Source organism: Haliotis rubra, unplaced genomic scaffold (assembly GCF_003918875.1).
Source record: "Haliotis rubra isolate DU_JTF1 unplaced genomic scaffold, ASM391887v1 Scf184, whole genome shotgun sequence".
In the NCBI taxonomy this organism is placed as follows: domain Eukaryota; kingdom Metazoa; phylum Mollusca; class Gastropoda; order Lepetellida; family Haliotidae; genus Haliotis; species Haliotis rubra.
This window is the reverse complement of record NW_025765825.1, coordinates 424,468-445,903: the sequence shown is the minus strand read 5'-3', so window position 1 is coordinate 445,903 and position 21,436 is coordinate 424,468. Positions and strand designations below refer to the sequence as shown.

Sequence of the window (21,436 nt, the reverse complement as noted above, 5' to 3'; positions counted from 1 at the left end):
CTAAACATATTCATATTTATATACATATAGTCATACATCTATTAGATAACTGTCTAAACGTACAACCATATACATATTTATATAATAAAGTCATACTCTATTAGATAACTGTCTAAACGTACAACCATATACATATTTATATATCTGTTAGATAACTGTCTGTCAACCGACGTCACGATGCATGTCTATACGTACAAGTCATATTTATATATATAGTCATATATATATTTATATATAAAGCTATAGTCAACATCTATTAAAACTGTCTAAACGTACAACCATATTCATATTTATATAATATAGTCAACATCTATTAGATAGCTGTCTAAACGTACAACCATATACATATTTATATAATATAAGTCATACTCTATTAGATAACTGTCTAAACGTACAACCATATACATATTTATATTATATAGTCATACTCTATTACCAAGCTGTCTAAACGTATAACCATATACATATTTATATAATAAAGTCATACATCTATTACCAAACTGTCTAAACGTACAACCATATTCATATTTATATAATAAAGTCATACTCTATTACCAAGCTGTCTAAACGTATAACCATATACATATTTATATAATAAAGTCATACTCTATACCCAAACTGTCTAAACGTACAACCATATTCATATTTTATAATAGAGTCATACTCTATTACCAAGCTGTCTAAACGTATAACCATATACATATTTATATAATAGAGTCATACTCTATTACCAAGCTGTCTAAACGTACAACCATATACATATTTATATAATAAAGTCATACTCTATTACCAAGCTGTCTAAACGTACAACCATATTCATATTTATATAATAAAGTCATACTCTATTACCAAGCTGTCTAAACGTATAACCATATACATATTTATATAATAAAGTCATACTCTATACCCAAACTGTCTAAACGTACAACCATATACATATTTATATAATAAAGTCATACTCTATTACCAAGCTGTCTAAACGTATAACCATACAGACATTTATCTCGAACCCTATCAGCTAGACACTTCTCAGCTCTCACCCCTATGAACCTGTGGGTTGGAGTTCTGCCCGCTCCCTGCCTTCTAGATCTGTGAGAGGGACCAGGCGTCAACAGTTCAACTCGCTATGGGGTAAGGCGGTTCATATGTACGAGGCAAGCGACAGGCTAGGGTAAGTACGAAGTCCCTATTCCTCTGCTTTCTCGCGAATATATAACTTGAGATGCAAGTTTAACATGTCTGGATTAAAAAAAGTGAAGCGACGAATTGACGATGAATCTCAGCTAAGATAAGCGTTTGTTGTCCTCCAAAATGGAGCCTTCCATACACAAGTCATAGCAGCGTTTGTAGTTGCTTTCAATTGAATAAAAGGGGGGAACGGATGACAGTCGTCGTAGACACCGCAATTAGCTGTGCACACTTGCGTTGCTTCCGTACGCCAGAAAGTATGATTGTGTGCTCGAAACCCAGTTTGGCTGAGTAAGTTTACAGGTACTGCTCACGGTTTTTTTCAAAGTGATAAATATCTCGGACTTCTATCACTATGGGCTTTCCTTTCATATTAAGAAGAAGAAGAAAATATTTTATTTACGTGTCACGCGGTATACATACAAACAAATAATCACAAAGACAAGACAATATAAAATATACCACCTAGCCAGTTGGCCTATGAGACACGAGCGTCGGAGAAATCGTAAATGTATTTACATCTTGGGTGAGAATAGTGCCATCTCTCTCAACTAACCGAATACGTGCCATCTCAGTATTAGATTTAAAATATATACATGTATATTGGTGATTCAATTCTTTTATTCGGTATAAAGGCCAACGGCCCATGTACAACATAATGCAAAATAATCATTATAATGACAGATGGGAATTTCTGAGAGAAATAGAGCTTCCTTAATAAACTTTGCAACATTTGACAAAATATTTATCTTATTACATGTTAAAAGAATTTTAAACTTAAACATCGTGGGTGAATTACGATAATATCTTGGTATATATTTTGATCTGAGATAGTCATACAATGGACATTTTAGAAGGAAGTGATATTCATCTTCTACACAACCTAACGAACAAAATGTACATATTCTATTACTGCGGGGAATGCCACACCGTCTGCCAATATTAACCATTAAAGGAAGCTCACACATTCGTAATAAACATAAAGTCTTCTGTATTCTCTTTCTGGGATAGCACACAAATAATATTCAATTGACAAAAGAGATTTATATTCTTTATAATTACATAATTTACTTGAATCACAAATTTTAGAGTACCAATTTTGTTGATTGCAGTCTTTAAGTCTTGTACAAAAGTATTAAGAAACATGTTTTTATCACCCACTTCATGTGTGATCCACACTAAGCCAAAGCCATAACTAAATAGTAAGTGTTTAACCTTTGATGCCCAAGTTATACGATTACCTTCATCTAATGATTTACATAATAAATAACATTGTTTTGGATACCTAACAGTTGGCATTGCTAACAATTTTAACCAAAATGTAATACATCGTTTATGATAATCAATAAACAGACCATGTCTACCGCATTCACCCAAAGCAGCATCATTTGAGACATAATACCCAACACCTAAAACATATTTACAAAACTTAATGTGAAAACGTTCAACATATTCAATTTTAGAAAATCCCCATACCTTACTCGAATAAAGCAAAATTGGTTTTATCTGTGTATCAAAAATCTTAAATAAAACAGTGGGAGAAATAATCTTTAACTTATACTGTAGGTGTTTAACTGAAAATAAAGCCTTATTGGCTTTCTGAACAAGAACATTAATTGCTTTTGACCAACATAATCTATTAGAAAATACAATTCCCAGGTAATTATAATACGTTGATATCTTAACCTGATCACTTCCAAACATCCATTTTTCTGTTCCCCTTAGCTTACCACCGTTTCTAAACACTAATATATCTGTCTTATCTAGATTAACATTTAATCCCATTTTAATACTATACTGCTTAAGAACATCAAGTTTTCTCTGCAAACCAACAACACTGTCATCAAACACACACAAGTCATCTGCATAAAATAACAACAATATATCCATAAATTCTTCACCTACAAAAATACCCCTAACATTGGATTCATACAACATATACTCTCCCAAAAAAGAAACGCATATAGGAATTTCAACTGTATTTTTATGTTTATTTTGAAACATCTTGTAGGCTTTATGAGTCAATGAAATATAGTGAAATTGCACACTGGGAATGCAGACTTATCCGTCTTTGGCACCAACTCGAGGAAAGTCAGTTTGAGTGTCACATGGAGACGTGTGGTGGCGCTGAAGTCAATACCTCGTGTGACTACCGTGGGCATCCAGAACTGCACGGCATCGCCTCGGCATCGAACGAATAAGTCTCAGAATCTCGTGTTGCCCAATCGCAGCCCACTCTGCCTGTAGTGCCTGTGCGAGTTGCTGAAGTGTCTGGGGCTGAGGGTTACGGCGTCGCACCCGTCTGTCCAGGGCATCCCACAGATGTTCGATCGGGTTTAAGTCCGGTGATCTTGAGGGCCAGGGGAGCACATTGATGTTGTGGTTCTGGAGGAAGTCTCTAGTGTGACGTGCTGTGTGGGGCCTGGCATTGTCCTGTTGAAACAACTCCCTCTGGCGATCAATGATTGGAAGGAGGTGTGGGCGTAGGATTTCGTCACAGTACCGTTGAGCTGTCAGGTTGCCCTGGATCATCACCAAATCACTTCTCCTACGGCAGGTGATCTCTCCCCACATCATAACACTGTCCCGGTCGAATCTGTCCATCTGGGGAACGCAAGCGTCGGCGAAACGTTCACGTCGACGTCTGTACACCCGCATTCCTCCATCGCGTCGTTCCAATAGAAATCGTGATTCATCACTGAACCAGATTCTACGCCAGTTCGGTAGGTTCCAGTCCTGAACGTTGGTGCACCCTTGAACTCGATGTCGACGATGTTGTTGTCGAAGCACAGGGTCTTCTGGCACGTAAACCAGCCTCTCTCAACCTGTACCTGACGGTCTGTGCAGAAAGCCTCCTCAATCCGGGTATTTGTCGAGCGGTACTGGTCGCCGTAGCTGTTCGATGACGCAGGTGATGTACCCGGATGTAGCGATCCTGTGCCGCAGTGGTCGCTCGAGGTCGCCACTACGAGGGGCATCTACTACCGCATTCTGCCGGCGATATCTCTCCCAGAGCCGTGAAATGGTGCTTTGGTGAACATTCATGCGTCGGGCAACTGCACGTTGAGACTTGCCAGCTTCAAACAAACCAATGGCGATATGACGGTTGGCTTCACTTAGACGTGGCATTTTGCGTTCGTCAACAATATTCCAAATACAGTGAATAATCGACAGACAGCGATCAACCTTTTATACCCATCATTGAGACTATCTGATACCAAACTTTCACGCACATTGCATGTGAATTGTGTATTCTGTGACACTACACGCCGAAATTGAAAATCATGCTGTTAAATACGGGTATTTTACGGATGGTGCGTTTTGTTTTGATGTTTCAAAACATAAACACCATTGGACTCATAAACAGAGCAAAACCTTTTGTAAAATGAATCACGTTTTAATTCATTGCTACATGAAATTGCTATTTTCATGATGCGTTTCTTTTTTGGGAGAGTATATTTCCAAATTCTACCACAAACAATGAGAACAGCAAGGGGCTGAGTACACATCCTTGTTTCACACCACTCAATGTATCAAAATAACTGGATGTTGACAAATTAGTTAATTTAACAGCAGATTTTACATTTGCATACATATCAAACAAAACATTAAATAGTTTACCATGAATGCCCCTTTTCAATACAGAGTACCATAATAGTTTTTTATTAATAGAATCAAATGCATTTTTGAAATCAACAAACAAGCAGTAAAAGCGACCATTAGTCTTTGTAAGATACTTTTGTACTAAACATTGTAAAATTAAAATATTGTCTAGAGTGCTGTAACCAGCTCTAAACCCTGCTTGTGATTCAGGCAGCTGTTCATACAAAGAACAAAACAGTATTAATTTCTTGTTCAAAATGAATGTAAAAACTTTACTCATAATGTCAGTAAGTGTTATGCCTCTATAATTATTAACTTCTGAGGCTTTTCCTTTTTTGTGTAATGGTACCACTAATCCCTTGGTCCATTCCACAGGAAATTTACCACTAGTAAGTATAGCATTAAATACCACATGACAATACGGTAACAGTTCAGATTTACAAGATTTAATCATCTCAGGTGTAACTGCATCAGGTCCAGGCGCTTTCCCAACACTGAGATTGTCAATAGCCTGAAGAATTTCAACGTTCGATATTTCACTGTTTAACATGTGATTAACGTCATCATCATTACATGCACTACAAGTTTTGTCATCATGTTCTTATATATCTTGGTCGTCGACAAGGAACAGCATCTTACCTTTGTTATTTTTCTGCCAGCTGATTGTCAGCATGTGGAAGGGTTCCAGTCCATATTTCGTTCACATTATGCTAAATATCAGATGGTACACCGAATACCGTCGTGCATCACACCATCCAGTGTTTCAAGCTGACATTCATTTGACGTCATTGGTTTCTTGAAAAGTAAAAATCAATATAACATTTAGCGTTCATCTAATCGGCATGGCTCTATATGACAATTTGCTGTCTGACTGTACCAGCTAGGTACACTGATATGTCTCCAGAGGTCTTAAGTGTTTCGCAAAGACCACTTAGTTGATGAAACAAGTTAGGTGACCTTCAGTGGTACAGTGATACCGAAGGGGGCATCAATGGAAAGGTACGGGTTTGATCCCAGTCTGATTACATTTATTCAGGCCCGGTACACTCTTCTAGTTTTCAAATAACAGATTATTATCAACGCAACATGCATCGGTTTCAAATGGGCTGAAATATTGATGTAGCTTGAATATTTCCAAATAGGCTATACTTTGCAGGAGACATGGATCTAGCGAGGGGCTCGGGTATAAATATTTGAAAAGGAAACTTTTAATTTTTGATTGGGTCAAAAAGTATAGCGTCACCATGAGTATCAGAATACAATAATACATGATGTACATCCCTGCATTTATCACGATATGTGCAAAATGACAACCGTGCTCATTGCAACAGAAAAAGTTAAACACTTTCTTTAACAGGAGCGGCGGGGTAGCCTAGTGGTTAAAGTGTTCGCCCTTCACGCCGAAAACCCGGGTTGGATTCCCCATATGGGTACAATGTGTGAAGGCCATTTGGGCACTCCCAATTGCGTAGATCGATGCTCGTGATGTCAATCACTGGATTGTCTAGTTCAGACCCGATTATTTACAACCCGCCTTCATATTGCTGGAATATTGCTAAACGCGGCGTAAAAACTCACCCACTCACTTTCTTTAACAAAAGGTTGAAATCCCTTTCAACTTGCCATTGAAGCTAAGATTATCGCATATAATTATAACGATGATACGTCATTCCCGATGGGAAATGTTTAAAAGGAAAAACAAATTGGAAGAGGGACCATCTCTCTTACTCCAAAGCTCATTGACCATGTCTTTGTTTGTTGTTTAACGCCGCACTCAGCAATATTCCAACTATATGGCGGCGGGTTGTAAATAATCGAGTCTGGACCAGACAATCCAGTGATTGACATCATGAGCATCGATCTACGCAATAGGGATACAATGACATGTGTCAATCAAGTCAGCGAGCCGGACCACCCGACCCCGTTTATAGTCGCCTCTTACGACAAGCATGGGTTACTGAAGATCAGTTCTAACCCAGATCACATTACCCATGACTCAGACCAATACAACAACTTAGAAGTGTGTTGCGATTTGTTGTGCCTAGACAGTTATGATTCTGATCAGTACGTGAAGCCAAATCGTCAAGTCCATAACACTTATTCAATAAATCAATAGAGGCACTACCTGACGAAACCGGACCACAATTGACAGTGATTCCGAATATATTTGTCAAAAATAATTATCTCCGATTTCCGTGAAGATCCGGGTTTGAAATGATATTCAGTAACCCATACTTGTCGTAAGAGGCGACTAACGGGATCAGGTGGTCAGGCTCGCTGACTATGTTGACACATGTCATCGTTTCCCAATTGCGTAGATCGATTCTCATGTTGTTGATCACTGGATTGTCTGGTCCAGACTCGATTATTTACAGACCGCCGTCATATAGCTGGAATATTGCTCAGTGCGGCGTATAACTCACTCACTCACTAAATCGGGACGTCTATATATACCAGATTAATTCGGTCTCTCAAGTGGTCTGCCCGGAGAGTGGAAGGTCCAAGGTTCGATCACCAAGGGACTTGTTGTTGCCCTGCCTTGCGGTCAGCATTAAGGGATAGAACATGGACTGGTTGACTGGGAGTCCCTATACTGTGTCTGAGGGTATCCATGTTAACGTGGCATGGTATCTCAGTGGACAAGCATTTTAAAACAAGTCATAGGTTCGGTCTAGTACTTGCATCCAAGACCAGAAGAAGCCTGGTTTAGATAGAGAGTGAGTAGGTTTTTACGCCACTTTTAGCAATATTCCAGCAATATCACCACGGGGTCACCAGAAATGGGCTTCACACATTGTACCCATGTGGGGAATCGTAACCGGGTCTCAGCCGTGACGAGCGTACGCTTTAACCACTATTCTACCCCATCGCACTCTAGTTTAGATCGACTATTTATAGTTCTATTTATAGACATATATTTATCAACACATGGAAGTCTGATTCCCCCACTGATTCATAGAGACGATACATCTGTCAGGAATTCGATACCGAGTTAATCCTTTTAATTCCCTTTGCCATACTCCCACATAATATCAACATTTCGTGGATAAGACACACTTAACGCTGTAGGCAGTTCAAGTCGCCTAACGGCTGGGCGTGCCCCAACCACAACAGGTGGTCTAGTGCAGCCTTAACACTCGAACAAATATCCAGGCATTACGAAGATAAGGCCGATAGAGTTATGACAGGTCCCCTAAAGATTGACAGTACGACATGACCATATGCAAGAATGTTTCACTGTCACGTTGTCGTCAACGATGATGTGGACAGTAAATGTAATTCCTATTTGTCACGTATTGAGTTAAAATGTTTCTGCTACTCTGACGTAAAGGAAAGCTGGCCAATCAGTTGCTGCTTTGAAGTAAATTACGGAATTGATCTCAACCTTCCCACATGCAAGGAGACGCTTTATTAGAGCAGGTCATTTGACAGCCAGTCCAAAGTATACCTCTAACTGGGTTTCTCTGCTGCAGGCGTATTAAGTCGACGAATATGATGGACACGTTGACGATTCTCATCTTCCTCCACGTAGTATACTCAAAGTTGCAGTCAAGTGCAGGTAAGAAATACAGGAAATTATCGTGCAAAATATGGTCATAAGAACTTGCTGGTGAGATAGCCTAGTGGTTCTGCTCGAAAGCTGGATTCTTCCAATCGGTGTATTTTGTAAAATCCATTTTCTATATTTACGGAATATCACTAAATGCTTTGTAAAACCATATTTATTAAGTCATGCCTAACGATGTTATATGAAGAATTCAAAACATAACACATAAAATGTGATCCTGAGATTTCGGCGGTAAAACCATATTTATTAAGCCATGCCTAACGATGTTATATGAAGAATTCAAAACATAACACATAAAATGTGATCCTGAGATTTCGGCGGTAAAACCATATTTATTAAGCCATGCCTAACGATGTTATATGAAGAATTCAAAACATAACACATAAAATGTGATCCTGAGATTTCGGCGGTAAAACCATATTTATTAAGCCATGCCTAACGATGTTATATGAAGAATTCAAAACATAACACATAAAATGTGATCCTGAGATTTCGGCGGTAAAACCATATTTATTAAGCCATGCCTAACGATGTTATATGAAGAATTCAAAACATAACACATAAAATGTGATCCTGAGATATCATGCAAACTGTCTGTCAGGTGAACAAGAAAATCAATAGCAATGTTTATTACCATAACACAGAACTATAACATTTTAGACGTTTTATTTCTTGTCAAATCTGCCATTGTACCGCCTCTGTTTCCCAAGAATGTAAAAACCATCCGTAGAACATCAACCAGATGCACAATCATTGCTTAACTGATTCTGAAATATTTAGATAAAAACGCAATTTAAATTTCATGACTCATATCAGAATGCATAAACACTGTCGAAACCTAGTTAATTATTCTCATTAAAATGATTTTATTCATGAGTAAATCGTTAAACGAAACTAATTAGATTTAGCGACAACGCCATATTGACGTTTCTAAAATTCAGTATACCTCACCCAGGGGTTTTAGTAGGAATGTGTTAAATCAAAACATGACGTAACATTGGTCACGCGTTGGTCAAGGCGGATTCACGAGGGTTTAGAAAACAAAGTAGGATCAATTATTTGAATTTGTGAGATAAAAATATAGATATCACTCAATATCAAACATGTCTTGTTATCATCATTCGATTCATAGGAAATATAAAATGTCTAAAAGTTTAAAACACAATTCCTATTATCAAATACCTTTCAAATACAGATAATAATATTTTTATTATGAATATCAAATTCATTGTTTATGTCTATGATTCGAATATGGGATTACGCCTTTATACCCTTTCTATCCTTTTAACTCCCAAAAATCAATCTTGTGATTATTATTCGATTGTTGATTACTATACACTTATATTGAAAAGAGACTGTTTTTCACGTGAAAACATGCAGCTAAAAGTGATACCTTTTCCTTTGAGCTTTAGCGCCGAGCCGCTCATGTGTCCATGTTTTAAATTTCTCTCAGTTTCACCCTATTTGTCAAGGGAGGCCACTCTTCCGCCTCCAAGCAAACGCGCATACTGCGCAAAAAAACCCATGTACTTGGTGTTTTTGAACATATATCTTTACAAATACGGTAGGACCAACAAATTGCAAACATTTCTCCCCTGAATATAGTTGCTGAAGTTCTACAAATTAGATGTCCAAAACTGAAGTATGATACAATTATCAAATACATAAACACCATTAAGCATTGTTTTGCTGGTATCATGTTTAACGGCTTCAAACATTTGTGTATAGTTTATTTTGCACGTCAGTTTAGTTGAACACCGCCACATATTTACTGATCAGCACCGTTCCTTATTTTTAGGGACGGCGGGGATAGCCTAGTGGTTAAAGCGTTCGCTCGTAACGGCGAAAGTCCCCACGTGATATTGCTAAAAGCGGCGTAAAACTATACTTATTCACTCATTCCTTATTTTCAGGCAACCCATTTCCGGGCCTTTACCTGACCCCCACGCAATATGCAGTCCCCACCCTTCACAAGTCTCCTCACACAACACCTGTCGCCGGCTTCATGTTCAACAACGTCAATCACGGCAGAGACATTATAACGTCCCCGATTCCCGGGAAGTGCCCCACCCCCATCCCTATCGTCAACCGTTCGTTGTCATGCCAACATACACAGATGCGACGACTCGACCTCTCCGATGACCAGCTGAAGCAAGTCTTGTCTGACGTCGGCGGCAACTACGTCAAAGACTACATGGCGACGTCGGATGATGAGGCGCAGCAGAACTTCCCTAACATGTTGTCACTTAACGATATGTATGAGGTAACTGCTTTGTGATTTAGTTATTAATATTACTGATTGCGTATTCGTATTTAATGTATAGAGGATATTATATTCGTGCCCATGTCATACTATGTTTACGACACGAGTGCCTAAATGTTGGTATTTCCCTCGCTCTCGCTCGGAAAATACCAACATTTAGGCACTTGTGTCGTAAACATAGTATGATATGGGCACGAATATATTAACATTCTGTTTATTACCGAAGTCGTCAAACTGAGGAAAATAAACCCAAATCTACTTTCACACATAGGCTGGCTACCCGCCGTCGCCGCATGTAGAACGCAACGACACAGAAGAAACGTGACGTCATGTCATTGTTTATGACGTCACGTCACCATGACAAAGTGATATTTTGCCCTAGGGTATCGTATGAAAAATATGAAATCCGATATTTTCGCCCTCGTAGGTAATAAATAGAGATTCTTACACGTCTTACATGCATTAAATTGACAAAATAGCGTATTTTTGTTATTTTTATGGTTTCAAACCGAAACCGGTTTCATAAAGAGTTTGCGGAAGAGTTTGTACTCTAGTACAATATTTGCATGACGTCACACTGTAATGACGTCACTGCCTTGGTAACCGACGTCACGATGCATGTCAGTTGTCATCGCCTCGTACAGCCTCCTACAGTAAACTACCCGTAGCACCCCGTTTCTTGGTTTGCAGTTGCTTCATTCGGGTAACATTACTGGTGGAAACATTGCGTTTATGTTTTCGACGGATATAATGTCTCTGTTCGACTCATAATTAAACAGCGACACGGCAACGTTCGCAATGTTTACATTCCCACAATGCATTTAAGTTGTAGAATGAATGAATTCACGTGTTTGTTAAGAATGAAAAAATAGTTACGTCAGAATGTGACCTAATTGAGAGGTCATCGGTTATCCAAACAAATCGTTAGAATCTCAGGTCAAGTCGTTAATAAATAGAGATTATTACACGAGCAAGTGTGTCATACGACTTATACGAAACGAGTGTGAAAGTTACGCAATTATGCATGAGTTTCGTATAAGTCGTGTGGCACACTTGCGAGTGTAATAATTTCTTTATTATCCATTTTATTCATGAACATTTGTGCAGTAAAACACGGTAAGCAAGTGTGACTGCCCAGTTCATTGCCGTCACGTTCAATTGTTTAAGTGACGTCACAGATGACGAAATATTGAAAGAATGGTTGCTAGGCAAAAGTGATACGTGCACATATGATATATATGACACTGGTTATGTTTCACCATATGGATAATAAAGGTGTTTATGTCCAATGTGTGTATCGGGACATTACGAGATTAGCGTTAAATGACGCTATAATAAATAATTATAAGCAGTCATGGGCGCGAGTGAAACGTTTACTGTAATTACAATCACTACGGTGGACTGGTGCTACCTGTGTTTCAAACCCGTGAAGATCCTGGTTAGAACTGATCTTCATCAACCCATGTTTGTCGGATCGGGTGGTTAGGCTCGCTGACTTGGTTCACACATATCACCGTATCCCAACTGCGTAGATCGATGCTCGTGCTGTTGACCATTGGATTGTCTGATCCAGACTCAAATATTTACAGACCGCGCAATATAACTGGAAGGTGTATTCCCATACTGCCTACAGTTCCAAACAGCCTAAAAGGTTAAAACAACATGATACGGTCCAGTGATCAGAAAGTGAATACACCGATCCGACCTGTTCTACCCCTGCTAAAATGAACTTGAATAGTTAGCTGGTTAATTCTGTGGTGTCTTCCCACTCTGCCTACAGAAGTTTAAAAAAATGACAAGTGTTGGTTGGTAGGACATCTTTATTCATTCTGAGAATTCTCAGAATTTACATGGAGACATGGATTTATCATGAAAAACTGATAGGTTTTACAGTCTTTCAGTGGTTTTACAATCTTTTCACACACAACTGACAATCACTTTGCAAACATGATGAGATGTCCAGCAGCATCAAGGTACTGAAGAGGCGTTTTTCTGCCGCTCTGGAGGTGCTCCTTCAGTCTCAGAAGTCTCGCATCGAGCTCTCTTTAAACACGCTTGCGTGACTTGGGGAGGGCACCACAGTCGAGCTGAGCACGTTTAGCTTTGTCTACGGCTTCGGTTTTCTTGATGTTGCAGATGAAGAGGTAGATGTTTGGGTGGGCTTTGGCAATAAGGTTTTTCAGCTTCAGGTGCCACCCCTCAAGGTGGTTGTTAGTCCGCGGGCCAATATTTCAATACATGCTAACTGTTTCCCAAAACAAAATAAAACAATATCATTGTACTTGTCTTGTAGTCTTTATTGGATGAGAAGACTCAAAACATACTATACACAGAAGTATATGCAGAGATATATACTAATATAATCCCCCCTAATTATCCCTTACTCCAAACGAAGCACCCCTTCTTCATTGATACTCGGGCTGTTCCATTATTCTACAAGGCAAAAACTCTTTTCCCACGCTGCCTACAATGTTTTTGTTGGCAGTTTGGGATGTAGGCAGTTTGGAACTGTAGGCAGTATGGGACCTAACCAACTGGCTAGCTATTCTCGAAACTTCTTAAGCCCTACGAACTTCTTAAGCCCATTCTTAACACATTGGCTACGATCAAAGTTAAGAATTCTTAGGGCTACGAACGTTTCGAGAATAAGGGCCCTTGAATATTGCTGACAGCGTCGTTAAACAACAAACAAACAAAACAAACAGACCTTGTGTTCCAACATAATCCCCTCCGAGGTCCGAGGTGCAGGAGTTCTTTGTTCCCCGCTTGTGTTGCAGGCTTCCTTTGGGGATGTAACAACTAATCCACAACTGATTAGAATAATATTGCCGGTTATCTCTCTAACCTTTTCAGAGAAAGTCCGCACATTCCATTGTGCAATCCCAGAAACCATGCCACCGAAGCCTTTCAGTTTCACTGAAGTGGTAAACGCCTGAGAACTGGATCACATGAGGCTTTGATACCGTCGTTGAAGCTGATATAATGATGATGCTTATACCGCGCAATACTCCACACCACAAAGGGGCATGCTCAAAGCGCGCACGGGGCGGCGGGGTAGCCTAGTGGTTAAAGCGTTGGCTCGTCACGCTGAAGACCCGGGTTCGAATCCCCACATGGGTACAATGTGTGAAGCCCATTTCTGGTGTCCCCCGCCGTGATATTGCTGGAATATTGCTAACAACGGCGTAAAACCATACTCACTCATTCAGCCAAAGGGCGCACAGACATCACAACATTATTACCCCGGATAACCCAAGCTGCCTGTTAGGCGCTGGAAGCTTATAGTCACATGACTTGGGATTGCAGTATAGAACGTCAGTGCAAAAGAATGCCCATCTTGACAACATGTATTCTCAGAAACAAATTCAGTTTGATGTAAAGACAAAAAACAGCTGTGAAAATAATGTCAATGGATCACTGAAAATCCCGTCAATCCGTTAATTCAAACAGAGTGGTCCAGAGCAGAGAAGTACATCTATGTGTATTAATGCCTGTGTATAGGCATCTCAGCTGTAGGCGTCTTGAAGGTTTTTGGAATAACAGAATCAGGACCAAGGAGTCTCAACTAATTATTTGCAGCAAATCAGTTGTGAGACTCCATAAATTTCCATGTGTTTGTTTATGCAGGATGTTGACTTTGACGGACACCCTGACGACTGGGCGTGGGACTACACCAGGACTAAGAAAGAACTGCTTAGTCAGCTGGAGGAGGCGTACAGGCAGTATTACAGCCGGAGCTACCCCGACTCCACCACCACCACCACCACCACCACCATGCCGAAGTCACTGCAGCAGCTGCTGTTCAACCGGACACTTTACAGGGTGAGATTGAAGGCTGGGGGTTCCTAGATTTTCAGATGTTAGACGCTATCAGACAAACAAAAAAGTTTTTTGGCCGAAATCTCTCTACTAATGATGAAGATGCCACACTCAAGTCTGGTGTTTCTCTAAATAAATCTTTTTCGATTAAACTATCGGGCGAAAGGAAACAAACACTATTGTTAGAGAGTACAGATTGGCCAAACTTCAAATTGTTCAATTTTCAACTCATGGTTAAGCATCATGAATTATCGTATCGTTCTTTGCGAATTAATAGCCACATGCCGGATAAGCAGCTGTCCACCCAATACGTATACCATCGAACTCTTTTAACGGAAAATAAAGCTTAGTATTCCCATACAAATACAGTTCACACCTACACATAAATACAAAATATTTCATGTCTTGCAGAGTGAAAATCATGAAGATATTGAGGTCAAGGACACAGGGAAGGTAACCCTGAAACCGAAGAGTGAGAACGATCCCGGACATCTTGGATCTGGCGGACAGGAACAAACCGGTCCTAACCTCATCATGGGTAATCCCGGTAAATGGCGGGAAATCAATGTCAACATTCCACTGCGCATACTCGCGCAGGTACTTCCGGCGAAGGTCATGTATCCAGAAAGAAAACGTGTACGACGTAACGCGGTTGGTGGGTATTTAATCATATAATTCTAGAATTGATATATGATGTTTTAAAACTTTTTGACAGTCATGTAGAAGTGCTTCTAAAGAGAGGAAGGGAAGGGGTGGTGGGGAGGAATTTATGGATGATAACTTCTGTAATATCATAATTTTGTTTTGTTTGTTTCTTAACGCCACACGTAGTCATGTTCCACCTTTATGGCGACTGTCTGTAAATATTAGAGCCTGGAAATAATCCAGTGATCAACATCATGAGCATCGATCTATGCAATTGGGATACGATGACGTGTGTCAACCAAGTCAGTGAGCGTGACCACCCGATCCCGTTAGCCCTCTTATGACAAGCATGGGTTACTGAAGACCAATTCTAACCCGGATCTTCACGGATCTGTAAAGTCTGGAACCTGGTGAAAGACTAAGAATATACTCAACAACGTACCATTCCTCGTGTTATAACCCTTCTTTTATCCAACTCAAGGGACGATGGCGAATGGGCAGTCTTGTGGTTGAAGCGTTCGCTCGTCACTCCGAAGAGTCGGGTTCGATTCCTCACATGGGTAATGGGTCAAACTCGTTCCTGTCACCCGCCGTGATATTGCTGCACTATTGCGTAAAACCATACTCACTCACTCGTTCACGGTGTTTCTCCACTCACTCGGTAGGTTCTGGGGAGACCTGCAGAGACGTGGGTGCACAGACCAATGACGGCTACCTACATTTGTGTTCGACATGTGCCCACACCACAACCCTCGGGACGGATCGCTTCCCCCGGATCATCAATGAGGTCTGGTGTAACACGGACAGCAAGGGGTGTCTGCACCTGGGAGGAACAGGTGAGAACCTTTTTAATCCACATCCCCCACACCCCATTCGTGTTAAATTGAGGCATGATGTCTCAGGAGGATAGTGTTATAAATATGGGCTAGTGATTGACGTCACGTGAATGTCCGGTTCCGACTCACTCAACCACCCATCCACTCACTCACTCACTCACTGTTCCAGCTCATGGATCGTGTCGCCAGACTGTGGTCTACATGACGATGTTGCGGAAGAAGCCGAACACGTGCATGACCATCATCAAAGATGGCGTTCACTACATCACGGACGAGTGGGAGAAGTACGCTCAACCCATCAAAGTTGCTTGTGAATGCGTGGTCGACAAAAGATCTCCCTTTGCTAAATATGTGAAACCCTAGCTTGACAAACTGGCCGAGGACTGCATGTGAAATAGTACGGCCGACACGCTGTGTGATGGGCGACTGCAGCGAATGCCTGTTACTGCTTCAGTGTGGCGTTTGTGATGACGTCATTGATGACGTCACAAATGACGTCATGCATGTTTCTTATCACTGATTCTGTGTTTACGCCACTGAAGAATTAATACATAATTTGCGTTGGATATGCATGCCTACTTGTAGTATTTCCTAAACAGACTGTTTTAAGGTAAGACGTGTCAACGGTGTGAAAAGTTTATTTTATATGTCATTTTCGTTGATCTATGACATTCTTGATCATTGGATTTGGAAGAACTATGTGTTCGGTAAGCCCTGGCATCAACACCCTACAAGGCCATATATGGCGTAAACCGGTGAGACTGTCTGCGACCATGACCTACAGTCAGCATATGTCTGTGTTTGGATTATCTGCGATCTGAGGAACCAACCAGAACATATTCCTGGGAAAATATTTTCCTTAGGCTTTGCCACCAACAAGTTTGTTCGCAAAACATGCTGTGAAAAATAAAATTGTTCGTCTCCCTTTAGCGTTTTTTGATACCCCAAGTTCAACAAATCTAACTCAAAGTTTATGGAAAGCATTACATTGTCTAATAACATTTGAATAGTGTGTTCAAAAGCTTTTACAATAATCTTTTACAACGATTAAACATTTTTATGTGATCTGGCTTCAACGTATTTTAGTTGCAACTGAAAGGTCGCTTTGTGTAGTTGTTCCCGTGTGGTATTGCGTAGAAACCCCTTCTTTTAAAAGCTACTAATGTACTACAGGGGAATACATATCCACCCACTTTATTCAACATTGTTCACTCAACAGTAAATGGGTACCCGGTGGGAGGCCATATGACCGTTAACCTTTTAGCGCCCCACAGGCGTTTTGGACCGAACGTTTGTATTTTTGCGGCGACTGTTTCAGCCTAGTAACAATTACATTTTCATAACGCTAGGATTTTGTTGCCAAATCCAATTTTCTGATGTAGAATTTCTTGCCCGAAAGTTTACTAAAGTCGGGCAAGAACGCATTCTGGAGTGAGTGAGTTTAGTTTTACGGCGCACTCAGCAATATTCCAGCTATATGGCGGCGGTCTGTAAATAATCGAGTCTAGACCAGACAATCCAGTGATCAACATCGTGAGCATCGATCTACATGATTGGGATCAACCAAGTCAGCAAGTCTGACCACCCAATCCCGTTAGTCGCCTCTTACGACAAGCATGGGTTACTGAAGATCAATTCTAACCCGGACCTTCACGGGTTGACGTGTTTGGAATCAAACAGATCTTACGCAGCAACTGGGAAATAAATATCTACAACTTCAAGGGTAACGCATTCTGGAACACATATGCCGACAGTAAATATGCTCCGTCGTGGTGCAAGAACGTTTAAGCCTATTGTGTTAAGGCGCCAGTGCACATTAGTGGATATTTCTTGAAGATAATGAAAAAATGTCCTTTATTTTTTGAACGTTTGACAAAACTAACAATGCCCATGATTGTGTACTGAATCGAATTCGGGTGGCACATGACATTAATTAAATTAATTTTGGTATCGAAGTTTAGGGGTCAACCTGCTTTATCGCGAATGCAAAAACGTTGTGCTCTTGTGTGGTCTTTAAACACGGCATGTTTTCCATTGGTAAAATTAGCTCAACAGCAATGAAAAGTTAATCAACCGATGTGGGTCGACAACCTCCCGGCCAGATCCAGGCGACACATATTCAATAGGGGTGAGTTTCCGTCCCTCATACCCGCATCGATCGTCCCCGTGTTGACGTACGTACAACAACAGCCTCGACACGTGAACCACCCGCATCGCCACCCCCATGTGTCTGGGTAGATAAGGGTCTGAATAAATGCGCAATCCATGACGATCAGATTGCTGAAGTCATTTTAATAACCAATCTATATTTATTACCTTCTTTACTGCTGCAGTTTGCTGATGCGACGAAATCGTTTTAATCTTTTAATCATTATCCGCTTATTTCTCTGGATCATAGTGTTTCAACATTTCTCCTTCGAACTTCTCGCTGAAAATGTCGGCTCTGTGGCTTGTCATAAGTGGTAAATTAATCATTAGAACGCTAAGCTAAATGGGCTGGAGAATATATGATAAACAATATAATAATACTAATAATAATCCTTGGTCCTCCAAAGGAAGAGTGAGGTTAGTTTTACGCCGCTTTTAGCAATATTTCAGCAATATCACGGCGGGGGACTCCAGAAATGGGCTTCACACATTTTACCCATGTGGGGAATCGAACCCGGGTCTTCGACGTGACGAGCGAACGCTTTCACATCTGAGCTACCCAAGCGCCCCTTCAAAAGAAGAAGGTGAGTGAGTTTTATAGCCGCTGTGAACAGTATTCCAGTTACATCACCGCGTGTCTGATTAATGTGGGAGAGAAACCCGAAGTAATGCAGGTTTCGTTTCTCATTTTGCTGAAACCCACGGGTACGGGTTATTGCCAAGACAAACCTAAAAACATAACCTTGGCTAACTGGGAGTCGAACTCACGACCATAAGTGTTTAGTGTGACCAAGGGACGCAACTCTACTCTTCGGACAGTAGTATAATTATCTTGACAGATTCCATGGCAGCAATCAAAGCTATAGAAGCTGGTGCAAATGGATCTAGAGATGACATTGTTCATGAGATGTTAAAAGTTGACATATGTACAAACTTAGACCATCACTAAAATCTGGTCATAAAATTCGTCGTCGTAAAAGGCGTGATGAGGTTATTCTTTCACGTCTCAGACTTGAACACTGTGGGCTAAATGCTTACAGGAGTATTATAGATAAGACGGTCTCTTCTAAATGTGGCCATTGCAATTTGGAAACGCCTGAAAATATCGAAAATTATCTAATTACATGCCCTGGGCATAACAACATAAGACATAATCTCAGAAGCGCTGTACTTGAGGTTGATGATGTATTTTCATTAGAAACAGTTTTGGGCCCCAATATCATGTATGGGTCTGTGCAACGGGCAGTTTTAGATTTTGTCTCGTCATCTGGAAAATATGATGTAATCTAGACAGGCTCTCGAATGGCTTAGACAGATTTAGTTCTGTGGTTTTAAATCATGTTAACACTCTGTCATCTGAACCTACTGCTCTTTTAATGAATGAGTATTTCATGTTTCAGAAATTGAAGTGATTACTTAAGGTTTTTAATCTGTAACACAAAGCAGAGGTTATTCGATATATGTATACATTTATCCAAATTAATATTAATAGTGTTGTCGTTTCTTTTATCTTAACTAAACGATTCCTTTTGGCGATGAAATTACATATGATTGTTTATTAAATCAAGTCAATGTGTTGGGCGCAAATAGGCCTCTTATTGGCCCACGTCGCCCTAAAACTATAAAACCAACCAACCAACCAGTAGTATAATACTAAACTGTAAATGCTGCAGTCGGTTAGAGTTTCCTCATCGGTAGGTGGTGGGGTAGTGGTGAGGTGGTGTGGACAGCAGGGGCAGTGGGGTAGTCTAGTGGTTAAAGCATTCGTTCGTCACGCCGAACACTCGGGTTCGATTCCCAACATGCGTCCAATGTGTGAAACCCATTTCTGGTGTATATTCCCATTGCTGGAATATTGGTAAAAGCGGCGTAAAACTATACTCGCTCGCTATAGATCGTCTGTTTAACTTCAAGGGATGAAATCTGCTGATATCATGATAGACCACGGCTCACCATAATGTTATCTTTCCAAGACCTCATTTATTAGACGGGTAGCTTGGGCACTATTGTGATAAAGAAAAAACGCTGACGTCATACTGTTTCATCTCTATGGTACCTCAAAGATGGCCTAAACACCATAATCCAAGAACGCCATGCAACGGGGATTAATGAACTAGACACATCTTTGGTAGAAGGTATCGAGTGCATGGCGAGAAGTAGTTGCCTCGTTTGAAATGAGAGGCAGGTTGATTATTCAACAAAATCAATAACTACGTTCAAGTAAAAGTATTATTGCATTGATTCCCGTCCTGATTCTGGTTAGCAGTTCAGATATCGGTTTAACAGATCAGTAATTTCACGAGTGAAAAAAAGATTGAAACACAAGCCATCATGAAAATATATCTATTTCATTAATACAAAATAAGGATCTCATAAATATAATGAGTTTTGTGATTTTTGTCTTTACAAAAATGTGACATGAAAGTTGAAACCACAGTTTACTCTGACTGTAGAGTCAGAATGCAGTCAGAATACGGGAAAAAAGGTCTGACATGTACTGTGGGTTATGTTTTAGTAGTAGATATGTATATTATTTATGTCAACATCTATAACGGTTTAACAGTGGTCAGTAGAATAACGGACTGAAGCGCCTTTAAGTAAATGTTTAACAGGTAATAGGCATACTCATACATTATAATATAATTAAACTCACGCCAATAGCAGGACGTGTACACAAAACGGTATGTTAACAATATATCAATTTTTCACTCCTCTGTTCGATCCACCCCCGTGTGAGGTAGCTTCCTAGATGCCCCACTATCCTCCACGTAAGTTAGCATGTTACCCTTCCCGCCCGAAATAGTTATTTGGGTGTTCCATTATCCTCCCCGAGATAGCTACTACGATGTTCTATTACCCCATAGGCGGATCAACCCGTGAAGGTCCGGGTTAGAATGAACCTTCAGTAACCCATGCTTGTCGTAAGAGGCGACTAACGGGATCGGGTGGTCAGGCTCGCTGGCTTGCTTGACACATGTCATCGGTTCCCAATTCCGTAGATCGATGCTCATGATGTTGATCACTTGATTGTCTGGTCCAGACTCGAATATTTACAGACCGCCGCCATATAACTGGAATATTGTTGAGTGCGGCGTAAAACTAAACTCACTCACTCATAGGCGGATCCAGGAATTTTGTACCTACTTCAATAGAAGTCCTGCGTGAGGCAACTGTCTAGCTGTTCTGTTACCCTCCCGCGTGAGACAGATATTGAGATGTGAGATAATATTCGTGTGAGATAGCTATTTAGATAATGGTGATGTCTTGAAACTAGAAAAATGCCATCTCAAAGGTGAGGTCAGAAATACCACAGTATTAACTATTTTGTAACACTATTGTTAAATCAGTCTATCTGTAACGGTTAAT

At 40.4% G+C, this 21,436-nt stretch overlaps 1 protein-coding gene across 2 annotated transcripts; it reads left to right on the top strand.

The window, feature by feature from the left end:
• The first annotated feature begins 1,125 nt into the window (after positions 1–1,125).
• Positions 1,126–16,862, top strand: LOC124273771. 2 transcript variants are annotated; one of them, XM_046709080.1, is made up of 7 exons: positions 1,126–1,171; positions 8,265–8,350; positions 10,273–10,622; positions 14,250–14,444; positions 14,853–15,096; positions 15,752–15,922; positions 16,092–16,862. In XM_046709080.1, the coding sequence occupies exons 1-7, from the start codon at positions 1,146–1,148 to the stop codon at positions 16,283–16,285; spliced, it is 1,266 nt and encodes a 421-aa protein (XP_046565036.1). In that variant the 5' UTR covers positions 1,126–1,145; the 3' UTR covers positions 16,286–16,862. The 2 variants fall into 2 exon arrangements, with proteins under 2 accessions (XP_046565036.1, XP_046565037.1); XM_046709081.1 differs by lacking the exon at positions 1,126–1,171 and adding an exon at positions 7,977–8,066.
• Positions 16,863–21,436: the final 4,574 nt, after the last annotated feature.